This window comes from Microtus oregoni, unplaced genomic scaffold (assembly GCF_018167655.1).
Source record: "Microtus oregoni isolate MIOR12 unplaced genomic scaffold, Mior012 000038F_ref0000394, whole genome shotgun sequence".
In the NCBI taxonomy this organism is placed as follows: Eukaryota; Metazoa; Chordata; class Mammalia; order Rodentia; family Cricetidae; genus Microtus; species Microtus oregoni.
Window position 1 is genome coordinate 22,256,921 of NW_024543097.1, and position 15,204 is coordinate 22,272,124.

Here is a 15,204-nt window from a genome sequence, read left to right on the forward strand (position 1 = left end):
CTCATTTTTATACCATGTTCTCCTTGCACTTCTTCCCATTAGGGCCCCAGGTTTACTCAATGAGGGAAAACGACACTGGCTACACAGTTAGGCCAGACACAGGGCAGACTACTTGTCCGACGTGGGGAAGTCTGTCAACACTAAAATCACAGCCAACCATAACTGGAGGAAAAAAATCAACACACACACAAATGTTGTTTTCTACTGAAACTTATTATTTACCATTAAGAATTGCAAACTAGACTACTAAGAATGAACAACCTCAGGAAGTCTTTCTCAAGCCCTGGGAGCTCCCTCAGGTTGTATTGCTCCACACATCTGCCCTTGGTACCATCAGCAGGAGTTGCAGCAAGACCCTGGGCCACAGCAGCACAATAGCTACTGGACTCAGGAAGTGGAGCCCCAGAGGAATGGGCCTTCCCCCATCCCATCCCACCTGAAGCTAAGGGACAAGATGTAGTAGAGACAGAGAGTGTAAGGAAATAAATTATGTCATGAACACTTTGTGGGCCACTCTTGAGTTGTCACATCTGGCATATGCCATCAGAGAGCAGCTCCAACCTCACCCGTTTACAGGGTCCTAGGGAAGGGCTTTTAGGAAAAGCTGCAAGGGCCACCCCAAGCGGCAATGCCCTGTTCATATCTTCTAGGGCGAAGGAAAGGCCTCTTTCTAAGACAGCAGACCTAGAGCATCAAAGCTTGAAGGCCCAGAAAGCCAGGATTAGAAGGTGGCGGGTATGGGAATGAGCGCCAAGGAGGGTCTGGACACTGCACCTGCTGGTGCCTGGAGCTACCAGCTCCGTTTAAATATACTCTATTGTGGACTAAAAGCCATAGCTCTTTAACTTTTTGGCCCCAAACCAAGAAATTCTCTGTGACCCAGGAGGGTTTCTGAGAAGGGCAAGAACATGGAAGAAGGCTCAAGAAGCAGTGTGTACCCTACCACCAGCAGGCACAGTGTCACAAGCAAAGAGCAGCTCTGCTCCCCTCCCTTTCCTCCCAGAGGGAAGCTGGGTAGCAAGCTAACAGCAGCAGGTGGTGTGTCTTGAAATGCATCAGCCCCTTACAGGAAACAAAGCTCTTCCCTAGTGAGGTCCTAATGGGAATCAGGACCACGGCTCCAGATGACCCGGGAGCTTGTCAGCTGCTCCAGGGTCCAGGTGTCCACACTGTGTCCATGCACACCAGTATCTTTGGGTTTTCCAAATGCCCCACCAGAATACTTTCTCTCCAAAGCCAGCAGCAGCCTTGCTGTAATTCTTTCCATGTGCTCTCCTACTGAGGTAGCCCTTGAGAACCACACGGGGCAGATGACAGCCCAAATGCTCACCCTGCCCAGCAGTATGAGGCCATACGTGACTGTTACTCTGTATACATCAACCTGCAGGTCTTCTAAGACTGACCTGGGAAGTGCCCCAGAAATTCATGTCTTCATTAAACAACTCCAAACAGGGCTTTAATTCCAAATAAACCACAGACCAGGTGCCCAGGAAAAAGCAGGACCAAAGCTGATATGCTGGCTGGGGCTGGCAGTGTCAAGCGGAGAACTCTGGAAGCTCCTGGCTCACCGCACTTCCTGACCAGGCCTTCTGATGGGCGATTTTCTCATGTGGACAGGCCTTTGCTGTGTTTGGGGTTAGGCAGTCTGACTCCAGGCACCGCAGTCCTTGGTCCATGAGCAGAGCAGGCCCTCTGACAGAGGTGGCACAGCCGCACAGCACTGGCAGGGGTGGGCTGGGTGATGGAATGCGCAGACACTGAGTGCCCAAGGCAGGTCTGGGTTCTCAAAGCACCCCAACGAGGGCCATGAAGGCCATCCCCAAACCCTAGGATTTTCAGAGGGATAAGATTTCAAAGTCTTCATCCTCAGAGTCAAAGAACCTCTCCAGTCTCTCTACATCAGAAGAATCTGGAAGGAACAAGATAGAACATTAGGCATCTCTCAGGAGCTGGTGTAGGTGTGTGTTGGCTGAGGAGAGGGGGACAAACTAGAATAGGTCTGCTAGGCCCTGTACAGCCCCTCCTGACTGCAGTCTTAACAGGCACAAAGGAGTGCAGACAAGGCCCCAAAGAGGGATGGGAAGTCCACGAAAGGAAGGAGAATGGCACCTGACTCCTGGCAGCAGTTCAGGAGGATGAGGGCATCCCCTCCTTGCACCAGCTTAGGAATGAGCAGGTCCGACCAGGCTGCCCTCCACTGTCGCCCAAGGCCAGCCCCTGAACTCTACCTGTGCTGGCCCATAGGACCCAGGCTGCCCCCTGCAGGCACACTAGCTATAGGCCAAGGAACCAGGACTGCTCATCCCCAGTGGCTCTTAGACCAGACTTCATCATCACAAACCTGTTGTGCCTGGTCTCAACAGTACCCAAGGAACCTGTGGGAACATGTCTGGCTCAACAGTCCCTAGCAGACTATGGATATATTGTGCTGCTGCCGAGCTCAGGGTTTGAGGTACAGGGGCAACCAACTATTTGCACCTGGGCTCATATAAACAATGGTTAAAAGGGAAAAGACCGAGACCTGAGGGCTTGTGTCAGGCACAGACTACACAAAAGAAGAGATCGGGACAGGAGATTATCCCAGTCAGACTTGACTCTGCAACCTCAGCACTCACCTAGGGACAGGTTCAGGACGTCCTGGCAGGCCAGATGGGAAGGCTGCTGCTCCACTAGCTCAAACATAGGTAGGGCACCACCAAGCAGGGATAGCTGTCAGTGAGACATGGCTGTTAGATGCACCTTGACAGTTACTATAGCCTCACAGATAAGAAAATGGAAATGGAATCCATACTAAAGGTTACAGCATAGACCAACATAGTGGTCAACAAAGCACGGGCCTGCCCCACTGGTAATGGCTTGTTACCCCATCAGGCATACATGATCACAAAAGGCACAGGGAAGACAGCAGGATGCAACTGGCACAGGGGCAGCCTTTGGCTTACAATTTATTGCCACCCCAGAACCTCAAGAGGCAAGTGAGTGGACCAGAACTCTACCATAAAGTTAATGTGCAAAACTTAGGTAAAAGATGGCCAATTACGACCTAGACATGGCTAAGAGAAACAGCAATGTGAGGCACCCTGTCCCATTCAGTCTGCCCACATGTGTGAGGCAGGAACAAAACTCCCCATGCAACCAGTAAATAGGGCTCCTAGCTAGGCCATGCAAAGAGGCTCCCTTTACCCCAGCCACCTCATTGCCTGGGTCCCCAGAAGTTTCATCTTGGCTCTGGACAGGGGCAGCTACAGACCTTTTTGACTTGCTGACACCAATCGTTAAAGTCTTCCTCGGTCTTACAGAAAAACCCCTGAAATGAAAAGGACTGTGAGTAATGACCACATCTGTATGAGGATGAGGCTGTGATCGCTAGTCTTCAGGGATCCTGGTATGCACTCGGCAACACATGCCAGGCTGTGTGCTCTGCCCATGCTATGGTTCATACATACGGACACTGTGCTCAGTGATGGTAAGGCCTATCCCATGGTGGCAAGGGGAGAGATTCTACCATGTGTTTCCTTTGATCTCAGCTCTCAAAAGCTAGAACTGTGGCTCAAACTTGGTGCTCTCTGCACCTGCTAGCCCCATGTGTCTAGCATCTTCTATGAGGTGGGCTGTTTAGGTGGCGGTAGGACACCAAGTTCCAATCACTGAGCTACTGACATGCATTCACTGTAACATACACACGCCAGTTAGCTGAGTAATTTACCAGCGGGTTCTGCAGGAAGTCCCAGCCTACTGTCTGTAGAACTTGGGAGGGCATATATTGCAGAGGATATTCCGGGTGTTGTGTCTGTGTGACAGCTGCACACTGGCACTAGACAGGCTGCACTTCTGCCAACGAGCAACACGAGGTGCAGCCTAACTGGGCAATGACTTCCCCGGGTATGGCACTGTTTTCACATTTTTAGTTTTTCATCCTCTTTCTCCCAAACACATTCTGAGTAGGCAGGTTTATATAACTCACCAGAAATCCCTACTATATCATCAAAAAGGGAGATGGAAAAGCTCATTCAAGGGAATTGTCTCTAAGATATATTAAGTAAATAAACAACAAAATGATGATGAAAAAGCTAAGAGGAAATGAGGAAGAGACAGGTGACTCTAACAAGCTGTCATTTGTATTTTAGAGAGTAGGAAAAACACACACCCTCACACTTGGTACGTACACTCAATCACAGGCAACACTCACACACACTGTGGTTGTGACTGCCGCTCAGAAGGTGCACAGTCTCAGGGGAGGATATGAGGATCCTTAACTATATAAATCTAATCCTCTAAAAAACTACTACAGTGTAGACATATTCCTTTATATTCCACTGCAGGACTCCTGGCAGTTTGCACGGTTGGAACATACCACAGCAATGGACGGGTCAAGCTCTCCAATGCCCATCCTGCAGGGAGGGTGCTGGCAGTGGAAGCTCTCATCAGGGATAAAGCAGCTGTCAGTCAGTTCCACTGCAGGCTGTGTAGTGTGGGGGTCCAGATAGATGAGCTCCTCACCTGGGCGAGATGACAGAGAAGTCAGACGTGGCTGGCTAGGGCTGGGCGAGAGGGAGGGAGCAGACCAGAGCAACATCCAAACCCACATCAGAGTCAGCAGACAGAGGAAAGTAGACATCAAAATGCCAGGCAGAGTGGGGTGAGTGAGGGGGAGGCAAATGAATACAATACAACTCCACAGAAACACCCACTTCTTCAGGGAGACAGACCATCCCTATGAACCCATAGCGTACAAGTCAGACTCACCAACGTAGCCAATGAAGTAGTGGGCACTGTTGGGCTTCCCTCCGATAACACCCAGGGACTGGGGCATCATGAAGCAGTGCTGCAGGAGAGAAGAGGGAAGGCCACTGAGCACACTGGCCTTGCAATGCATGCAAGAAGACTGCTCCTAGACAGTCCCACACACTAGCCCAGTACACGGCCGGGAGCATGTGTTTCACCATCCACAACCTCAGGCAGGCCATGGCCTCCAGAGGCTTTCCTGAATGACACAAGAAGAAAAATGAGAAGACGTATCTCAAAGAGCTTCCAGTACAGACAATACAAATACACACCACTGGCTCATAGTTCTATCTGGGTAAACTTTGGAGCAGTGACAGGATTGAGGAACAGCTTGTGCTTTAACAATAGGTGGGCGGTGGTGGCGCACGCCTTTAATCCCAGCACTCAGGAGGCAGAGGCAGGCGGATCTCTGTGAGTTCGAGACCAGCCTGGTCTACAAGAGCTAGTTCCAGGACAGGCTCCAAAGCCACAGAGAAACCCTGTCTCAAAAAACCAAAAAAAAAAAAACAAATTAGGAGGGAAATATGAGCAGGCACTCGGAAGAGGTAGCCTGGCCAGACATCAGCCTGACCCAATGGGACAGGAGAAATGACAACAGAGGATAAGTCAGAGAAAAGTGGGAATTTGGTTGGGGGACGCAGAAGTGACAGAGGAAGTGATCTTGGGACCTATAGCAGAGGGAGGGGCCAGGGTAGTCAGGAGTTCTGGAGGGACAGAATAAGATCAAGAGCAGTGAGGAATTTTATACTTGGTTTTATCTGAACATGGAGAGGTGATTAGAAAGTCAAAGACTTTAATAAAAAGTACTGCCATTCTGTACAGCAAGGCTCTCAAGTGTGGCTCCTTAGTTTAAAAATCTGAAGCCAGGCTGTGGTGGCGCACGCCTTTAATCCCAGCACTTAGGAGGCAGAGGCAGGCAGAGCTCTGTGAGTTCGAGACCAGCCTGGTCTACAAGAGCTAGTTCCAGGACAGGCTCCAAAACCACAGAGAAACCTTGTCTCGAAAAACCAAAAAAAAAAAAAAAAAAAAAAAAAAAAAATCTGAGGGAACCAGAGTTCAAAAGGGTTTGCCTCTTGTTTTTGTCATGGAGGTGGGGGAAACCAAAGAAGTAGGTATACAGAATTCTCAGTAAATCTACCTGCAGTTCCCACCCTCCAGACCAGCAGTTCTCAACCTTCCCAATACAGTTCCTCATGTTGTGGTGACCCCCGACCGTAAAATTATTTTGTTGCTTCTTCGTAACTGTAATTTTGCTATTGTTACGTGTCATAATGTAAATATCTGATATGTAGGATACCTGATATGGGACCCCCGCGAAAGGACTGCTCAACCCCCACAAAAGGGTCACGACCCATGGGTTGAGAACCACTGATCCAGTCAGAAGTAGAGGCTCAAGAGATACCCAGGAGGGCACGGGAGAGACCTGGGAGAGACACAAGACCCTGATGCCAGGTTCAGCACCAGGCTGACTGGTCTTGAAGACCCTTTATAAACTCCAGCCATTTAAGTTTTCAACATCACCTATAAGATTAAGGCCTTTTCTCCCTCTCTCCTAAAGCTACAGCTAGTTGACTACACTTTGAGATAGATGAAAAGTTGGGAGCAGGCGCTCAGGTTAAAAGCTGCTCTTAAGACTCACCTTCAGTGTCTCCACATAGGCCTCATTGATGTCAGTAAGTCCCAGGCGGAGAGGGATAAGAAGGACTAAGGGTCTCCAGGCCGCTGGTCTGTTGGTGACTTCAGCTCCAGCAGGGAACCCATTACAGTGCCGCTCCGAATCTGCAGGAGGAGCAGCAGCTCCCGCACAGGGAAGACTGGCCCTGCACAACCTTCCTGAAGGGGAAGACATGTTTTCCATGAGCTAAGCAGCAAGGAAAAGTGTTTTGAAAACTAAGTGCTTAGGGGCTGAAGAGTTGATTCAGTGGTTAACATGACTATGTTTTCAGAGGACACAGGTTTGATTCCCAGCATGCACACGGCAACTCACAATTGTCTATAACTCCAGTTCCAGGTGATATGACACCCCTTTATGGCGTCTGTAGGCACAAGGCACTCAAGTGGTGCAGACACACATGAAAGCAAAAATACCCATATACATAAAATAATTTATGACAAACACACACACACCCCAAGTGCTTTAAATGTAAGTATCATGGAGAACAAATGTCCCCACTCAAAGAAACATGTTCTTGGTGCTGGAGACATGGCTCAATGGTTAAGAGCACCTGTTGCTATTGCAAAAGACCCATGTTCAGTTCTCAGCATCCACAGGCTCACAACCATCCTTAACTCCAGTTACAGGGATTCTAATGCCTTCTTTTGACCTACCCAGATACCAGATATGCATGTATTATACACACAGACAAGCAAAATATTTACATACATTAAAAAGACTTACTACACATAAAGACTTTCTTTTAAATATGTATATGGTTGCTTTGAATGAATGTATGTCTGTGCACGATATACAAACAGTGCCCTCAAGGACAGAAGAGATCTCCTGGAAGTGGAGTGAGAGATGCTCGTGAATCGCCATGTGGGTCCTCTGAAAGAGTAGCCTAGTGCTCTTAACTGCTGAGCCATCTCCCCAGCATACACTCTATTTGTTTAAAAATTTCTAATTACCATTAGGCCAAGTATGGTGGTGCATAGTTTTAATCCTAGCACTTAGCAGAGGCAGGGGGATCTCTGAGAGTTCAAGACCAACCTAATGTGTGTACAATGTGTTAGAAAAATGTGTCTCACAGTGCATGTGGCAGTCAGAGGACAACACTGTGAAGCTGGTTCCCTCCTTGCATCTTTACGTTGTCTCCAGGGATGAAGCCCAGTTTGCCAGGCTGGTGTGGCAAGTGCTTTTACCCACTAAACTACCTCACTGGTCCCACACGCACTTTCAAGCAAAATTTAAAGTGGCAGCCATGGGCAAACCCAAACCACTCAGACCCCTCACCAGCAAAAAGAGCATCAAGAAACAGCTCCTCTCCATCCTTTACTGTGTCTCTTGTCTATGCACCAGTCTAGCCTTCAATAAACATATTAATTAGGGTCTGGTGGTCAGAAAACTCAAGTGTTATGGAACACACCCCACAATGTTTTGCAGTCCCATTGTGGGAAGGGACCACACAGGAGGAGCTGAGAGCATTTCCTTTATGCTAGAAAAAAAGGTGTGCCCAGTAAGAAGATATGATCGGAAGCCCAGTCAAGACAGTCAGCCTGAAGGGGTGCTACAGGTCAAATGTTAGGTAACACGGGATCAAAACTGACGGTCCTAGGCAGCACACTAGGTAAAAAGAACCCATGAACCCCCAGATGCTGACAGGCTCTCAAATTTAAAAATTGAAGAGAGAATGAAATACTTATCAAGAATGCCTGTCCAACAGGTAAAGAGGGACAATGTAGAAAAATCACTATTCAAAAAATGCTTCAAAGAACATCAACATATATTAGAATCATCTTCATTAATTTCAAGGAATGGTTATCAATGAGACAAACACACCATTCTAGGGCTGGAGAGATGGCTCAGGGGTTAAGAGCATGGCTGCTCTCCCAGAGGTCCTGAGTTCAATTCCCAGCAACCACATGGTGGCTCACAACCACCTATGATAGGATCCGATGCCCTCTTCTGGTGTGCAACCATAAATGCAGGCAAAATACTGTATACATGATAAATATATAAATCTTTAAGAAAAAAAAATCACCCTCTCAGGCAACCCAGTGCAGCATCACAACACAGACACTATGAGAAATGATGCAATGGTTGGTCAAGAGCATTTACAGATTCTGTAGAGAACCCAGGTTTGGTTTACCAGCATCCACAAGGAAGCTCACAAAACACTAATTCCAAGAGATTATCTCCACACACATGGTGTATATAAGTTCACACACTCTGTCACACACACACACACACACACACACACACTCAAACAAACTTTAAAGAGAGTAAAAGTGGTAGTGATTCATGGTTCTGTAAGATTGGACTTTTTAGGAAATAGGACAGAGATTATTTAGCAATTTGTTTTTTAGTTATTTAACTTGTTTAAAATATCTTTAAAATTTTTATTCATTTTATTTTCTGTGTTTTGTTTGTGTATATGTGCACCACATTCCTAATTGTACTCATGGAGGTCAGAAAAGGGTGTTGGAAGAAATGGAGTTACAGATGTAAACCACAAAAAGAGTACTGGGAAATGAACCTAGGTCTTCTGTGATGTGGGATTACCCTCTGTATGCTTGATTACCACTGGTTAAAAAAGAATCTGTCTTGGGCGTGATAGGGCAGACTAGAGGTAGGCAGGGAAAATTAAACTGAATGCTAGGATAAAGAAGGCAGAGTAAGGAGAAGCCCCACCAGAGGCAGACAGTGGACGGCCACATGATGATACACAGATTAATAGAAATGGGTTCAATTAAGATGTAAGATTAAAACCAAAATAATAATAAAAATAAAAGCTGGGCAGCGGTGGCACACATCTTTAATCCTAGCACTTGGGAGGCAGAGGCAGGCAGATCCCTGTGAGTTTGAGGCCAGCCTGGTCTACAAGAGCTAGTTCTGGGACAGGCTCCAAAGCTACAGAGAAACTCTGTCGTGAAAAACAAAACAAAAGATCTAAGTGCTAGCCAATAAGAAGCTAGCGTTAAAAGGCCAAGCAGTGATTTAGTTAATACAGTTTCTGTGTGGCTATTTCAAGTCTGGGTGGCCGGGAATGAACAAGTGGGCCCCTACTACAAATTGATGCTCTAACATGTACTAGCTAAATCCACATAAAGCCTGAGAGAGCTTGGAAAGGAATTCTAGACACTAAAAAAAAAACAAAAAAACAAAAAAACAAAATTTAGCTGCTTTTTTTTTTTTTTTTGGATAGGCTCTGCTTGCTGGTGGTATGCTGCAGTTTCTTAAAGAGAGATCTTCCTGATTCAGCGGTAGCAAAAAAAATGTGCATTTTCAAAAAGCATGGCGGCTTCCTGGGCCATGCTGCCAGCACAAACTCTGACTCTTTCAGGAGGCTGAGTACTTGAATGTGGTTTGTGGGCAGCGTGCTGCAAGTTATTTGGTGGTAGCATGGGCCAGCTGATTACCAGAGTTGAGGTGGTGAGGACAACTCCCACCCAGCAGCCTCAGAGGCAGTGAACAGACTTCTGCCATGTTGGACTGAGCAGAGCTAAAAGGTAAAGCAGCCTTAGTACTAGCCAAGCTGTTTAACATTTTAAGAAGTGGTCCTGGTCAAAAAAGAATTACAGATGGACAATAAAGACAAATTCAGATGAAAAAGTCCTCTAAATGGGTCACAGTGCTGGATAAATGTACATAGGCTTGGGAGAGAGAAGGAAAAGAGCATAGAGTTATAAAAAGAAGTAAATTGTTTTAAAAATAAAACAAAGCCTTAAAAGAGACAGCGTAAACTTGTAGAAAAGTAACAGTAAGAAAAATAAGCTACATAAAGATGGAAAATACAGAGTCTGGATTATGTATACTATTGTGTGTTTTCTTTGAACTTTTTTTTAACTATGAATGAGCTAAGTACAGAGAGACATTTCATTGTACAGACTGTTAAACTAAACCAACATATATACTCTAAACGTATATTGACTTCAAATTTTGGATCTAAGCATATGTTGTTGCTTTGGAAAAGAGGTTCTTCTTTTGTTTTAACAGAGGATGAGAACACGTGGAATCCTTCCAGATTAATATGATTTGATTGACCAAGACCACCTGAAAGGTTGCCATGAACACCACCCCCCAAAAATACTTTGCCCAACAAAAAGCAGGAAGCAGTTAGGCGAGAACTAGGTCCAAAGTCCCTAAATGATTGTTTATAAATGTTCATTTACATTAAAGGGGGATATGTTACAGAGATGAATACTTTGCATTGACATGGATCTTGGTTTATTGATACAAATTTAAGGTCAATTTTATTATATGTATATTTCTGCTACTGATTAAGTTATAGTGTTTGTGCAGCTCATTTAAAAATGTAAAGTATAATTAAGACATATAGGTTAATAGATAATCATCAATAATAGTCAAGCCTGTAGTCATATTAGTTATGTTTTCCAGATATATAGAGATTTCAGTTAGATAGGTATTCTTCAAATCTTTCAAAGACTAACAGAATATGGCATTTAAATGTTTTAATAACTTAGGACATTTCATGACATGAGACACATCTGCTCCTGATAGCACCAATTACTTCAAGAGGATGATGGGCACCAAAGAGGCTACTTATGGCATTGGTTAGCCATATGGGCAAGAAATTGTTTTTGCCTGGACTGCTTGATGTTATGCTGTATGAACTGGACATGCGGGACCACCAGAAAAATGACTACTGAAATTGCCTAAAGGTGAGACAGTCCTTTGGGGTTCCTGTTTAGAAGAGAGTGACTGACAAATTGCCAATATAGGCAAAACTGCCTTTGAAATTTCTTGCTTTGTGGAAAAGTCTGCTGAATACTATGGGCCTGTAGGCTGAATATGGGTGCTCCAATAATATAGAACTTTGGGTGACTGTCCAGGCAGCAAGATGTCTCTGTCATTTCTAGAGTTTTGGAAGTTGCAATGCGCTTCCTGTTAACTTAGGTAATATTATAACCTTCTGGAGTCTTTGATGGAGTTGAAGGATAGTTATAGTTTTCCTTAGTTATGATAAGATAAAGTAGATATAAATATTGTAACTGCATTCTTGCTTGATACCTGTTTTGTATATGAAATTTTACTATGTTAAAACTAAAACCTTTTCATTTAGACAAAAAAAAAGGGGGGGAGGAAGTGATGTGGAACTGTATGCTATGGTTACCACTGATTAATAAAGAAACAGCTTTGCGCCTATAGCAGGGCAGAGCAGAGGTAAGTGGGGAAAACTAAACTGAATGCTGGGAGAAAGGAGGCAGAGTCAGGAGAAGTAATGGAGTCTTGCTGGTAGGCCATGAACCTTGTGGTAAAATATAAAATAATGGAAATGGGTTAATTCTAGATGTAAGAGCTAGCTAGCAATATGCTTAAGCTACTGGCCAAACATATTACAAATAATATAGTTTCTGTGTGATTATTTCAGTTCTGGGCAGCTGGGAACAAACAACACTTCTGCAAGAGCAACAAGTGCTCATCACCACCAAGCTATCTCAGAGCCCCCTTATTATTATTGTTGTTGTCATTATTGTTATTTTAATACAGGGTCTCACTATGTAGCCCTGGCTGGCCTAGACTCTAGATTGGCCTTGGACTCACAGTGATCTGCCTGCCCATAGCCTAAGTGCTGGGACTAAAGGCACAAGGCATCATGGCCAGCTTTTAAATTATTATAAATTCCTTATTGTATGTATGTGTACATAAACGTGTGTGTTCGTACACATGCCAAAGCACATGCATAGTATCAGCAGAGAAGGGTGGGAGTCGGGTCCCAGGACTACACTTACGTTGTTAGGTGTGGCAGTAGACTACCCACCAAACCACTCATAGGCCCACTGTCTAAGTTTTCTAACCTCTAAGCACATTATTGTTTACCAGAGCCACTTTTAGAATTTATTTACCTATTAATGTTTTTTCAAGATTGGGTTTCTCTGTGTAGACTGGGCTGTCCTAGAACTAGCTCTGTAGACCAGGCTGGCCTCAGAGATCTGCCTGCCTCTAGTGCTGGGATTAAAGGTGTGTGCAAACCTTTAAAACAAAAATAAACAAAATTCTTTAAGAGCTCAACTTTAAGCGGTGAAGAAACAGTTCAGCTGTTAGGAGTGTTTGGGGTTCTTACAGTTTGGTTAGCAGCACCCAAACTGGGTGGCCCGCAACTTCTTTTTCTAGCTCTCCACAGGCACCCACCCACCCACAGAGAGAGAGAGAGAGAGAGAGAGAGAGAGAGAGAGAGAGAACAAACAAGTGAGTAACGATGATTCTTAGAAAACCAAACAGACAACTCTAAGTGAGCAGATCTTTCTCTTATTCCTTTGGAAATGTTCACTGCAAACATCTGACTTCAAGTCATTTGTTTTTTCAACTGCCACTAGGAAGCTTAATTTCAGCCTTCTTGGTTCTTCTCCCTCCTCCTCTTCTGTCAGCTGTTCTTGCAGTGGTGCTCAATTTTCCTCACTCAGTGCTGACATGTCTTTTCTTTGCCCCCACCTCCTTTTTTTTTTTTTTTTCAAGGCAGGGTTTCTGCCCTGGCTGTCTTGGATTAGCTCTGTAGATACGGCTGGGTTTGAACTCAGAGATCCGCCTGCCTCTGCTTCCCTGGGATTAAAGAAACATGCCACCACCGCCTGGCCTGACACATTTTTTCTAATCTACATTTTCTCCTGCTATCTGGGGACTTGCTACTTCTGGTATAGTTATGAAGGTCTAAATCCATCAGCATTTGCTGGGCATGGTGCCTCACATCTGTAATCCCAGAACTAGGGAGAGGCAGAAGGACAACCTGAGCTATAGAGTTAAGGCCATCTCAAAAAGCAAACAAGGCTTCCCTCTGCTGGCATACTTCTAACATCTGTGGGCCTGCTATATAGGCCAGCTCTCAGCAGAAGGAAGCTTTGGCAGCCTTTGTGAATGACATCAGTTCTTCCCTAACTGTCCCATTCACAAGCAGTTCAACAAGTTGGAAGGAAAGAAACTCTGCTGCTACTACACTGTGACCCTAGCTTTGCTCTGCTACCATTTCTACAAACTGGGCTATTGTGCGCAACCTTTAGTAGTAGGCTAAAAAGGTAGTTTACTTCTTTTAAACACGTTTGCATGTGAACATGTGAGCAACAGCACATGTGTGGAGATCAGAGGCCAAATTGAAGAGCTGGTTCTCTACCATGACTGAGTCACAGAAACCAAACTTAGGTCATCAGATTTGGTGATGTGCCATCTCACCAGCATGCGTCCTGTCTCCATGGATGCCCTCAAAAGCAACTGTCACAACCCCGAGAACCGTCTTGTCTACCCTACCACACTACAGCACGCGCTTTACCCGCAGCTGCAGGCCTTCATCAAGTCCTCATGTAATTTGTCCTTGTTCTGTAATGAGCACATCCTTCTGAACAGGTCCTGGTCACAGCTAAGCAGCCTCAGGCTGCTCCCTGGGATCTGATCCCATTCACATGGCAAGGCCTCAGTTCACGAGTTTATTGGTCCAGCACTGATATTCCAGACAGTGCTGAGACCACAGGAGAGCATCATCATGGCTCCCACAGTGCCATATGTACCCAGGTTATGGGAGGGGTGGAAGAATGGGACAAAAGTACCAAAGGTCATGGCAGAAAGAGAATCACCTCCCAAAAGCTGTCCTCTGACCTTCACATGGCAAATGCACATTATACAGACATGCATTTGCACATACACACACAAACTTGTTTTTTTTTTTTTACTTAAAAGTTACTATATGGAGGCAGAAATCCTTAATAAATAAATAAATTAAAAAAAAAAGTTACTATGAGTGCTGGGCAGTGGTGGCACATGTCTTTAATCCCAGCACTTGGGAGGCAGAGGCAGTCAGATCTCTGTGAGTTTGAGGGCAGCCTGGTCTACAGAGCTAGTTCTACAAGAGCTAGGACTGTTACACAGAAAAAAAATGTGTGTGTATATGTGTGTGTATATATATACACATATTATATTGTCTTGAAAAAAAAAGTTACTATGGGGGCTGTAGACATGATTCAGCTGTTAAGAAGAACACTTGCTGCTCTTGCAGAGACCTGAGTTCATTCCCTAGCACCTGTGGCCAGCCACTCACAACCATGGTAACTCGCCAGATCCAACGCTCTATTTGGTCCTCCAAAGACTTGTGAGCATATTCACAGGCACAGAAACACACATTAAGTCTGTAAGAACAGTCCCAAAGATTTCTGCCATATCAACAGTCTTTAATACATCTTTAAAAGATACTGTTTTCTTTCTTTTTTCTATTTATTACTACTACTACTATATTGTTTCCTTTTTTTGTTTTGTTTTTTGAGACATGGTTTCTCTGTGTAACTTGTTTTGTTTTTCAACATACGGTTTCTCTGAGTAGCCCTGGCTGTCCTGGAACTGGCTCTGTGCATCATCTTAGCCTTGAACTCAGGGATCCACCTGCCTCGACTCCCCAGTGCTGGGATTAAAGGCGTGCACCACTACCACCCAGCTGCCACCATGTTTTTATTTATTTATTTATTTATTTTTTTGGTTTTTCGAGACAGGGTTTCTCTGTGGCTTTGGAGCCTGTCCTGGAACTAGCTCTGTAGACCAGGCTGGTCTCGAACTCACAGAGATCCGCCTGCCTCTGCCTCCCGAGTGCTGGGATTAAAGGCGTGCGCCACCATCGCCCGGCCACCATGTTTTTAACACTAGGGAAAAATGCTTATGATATCACAGAAGGTTTTGGTTGTTGTTGGATTTTTGTTGTTGTTCTGTGAATGTGTGGGAGTACTAGGAATCGAGCTTAAGAAATCTACCACTGAGTTATAGCCATA

The 15,204-nt window shown here is 45.2% G+C and overlaps 1 protein-coding gene across 1 annotated transcript in view; it reads right to left on the minus strand.

Annotated features, from left to right (window-relative positions):
• Positions 1-200: 200 nt before the first annotated feature.
• The window catches only part of LOC121433413 (cysteine protease ATG4B), a 39,852-nt gene continuing 24,848 nt past the window's right edge, over positions 201-15,204 (minus strand). Inside the window, exons 8-13 of the mRNA XM_041631793.1 lie at positions 6,425-6,618; positions 4,747-4,825; positions 4,355-4,500; positions 3,251-3,307; positions 2,616-2,709; positions 201-1,909 (exon numbers count right to left, since the gene is read on the minus strand). Coding sequence (XP_041487727.1) covers positions 1,836-1,909; positions 2,616-2,709; positions 3,251-3,307; positions 4,355-4,500; positions 4,747-4,825; positions 6,425-6,618 — 644 coding nt within the window. The 3' untranslated portion in view covers positions 201-1,835. The remainder of the gene's footprint in view (positions 1,910-2,615; positions 2,710-3,250; positions 3,308-4,354; positions 4,501-4,746; positions 4,826-6,424; positions 6,619-15,204) is intronic.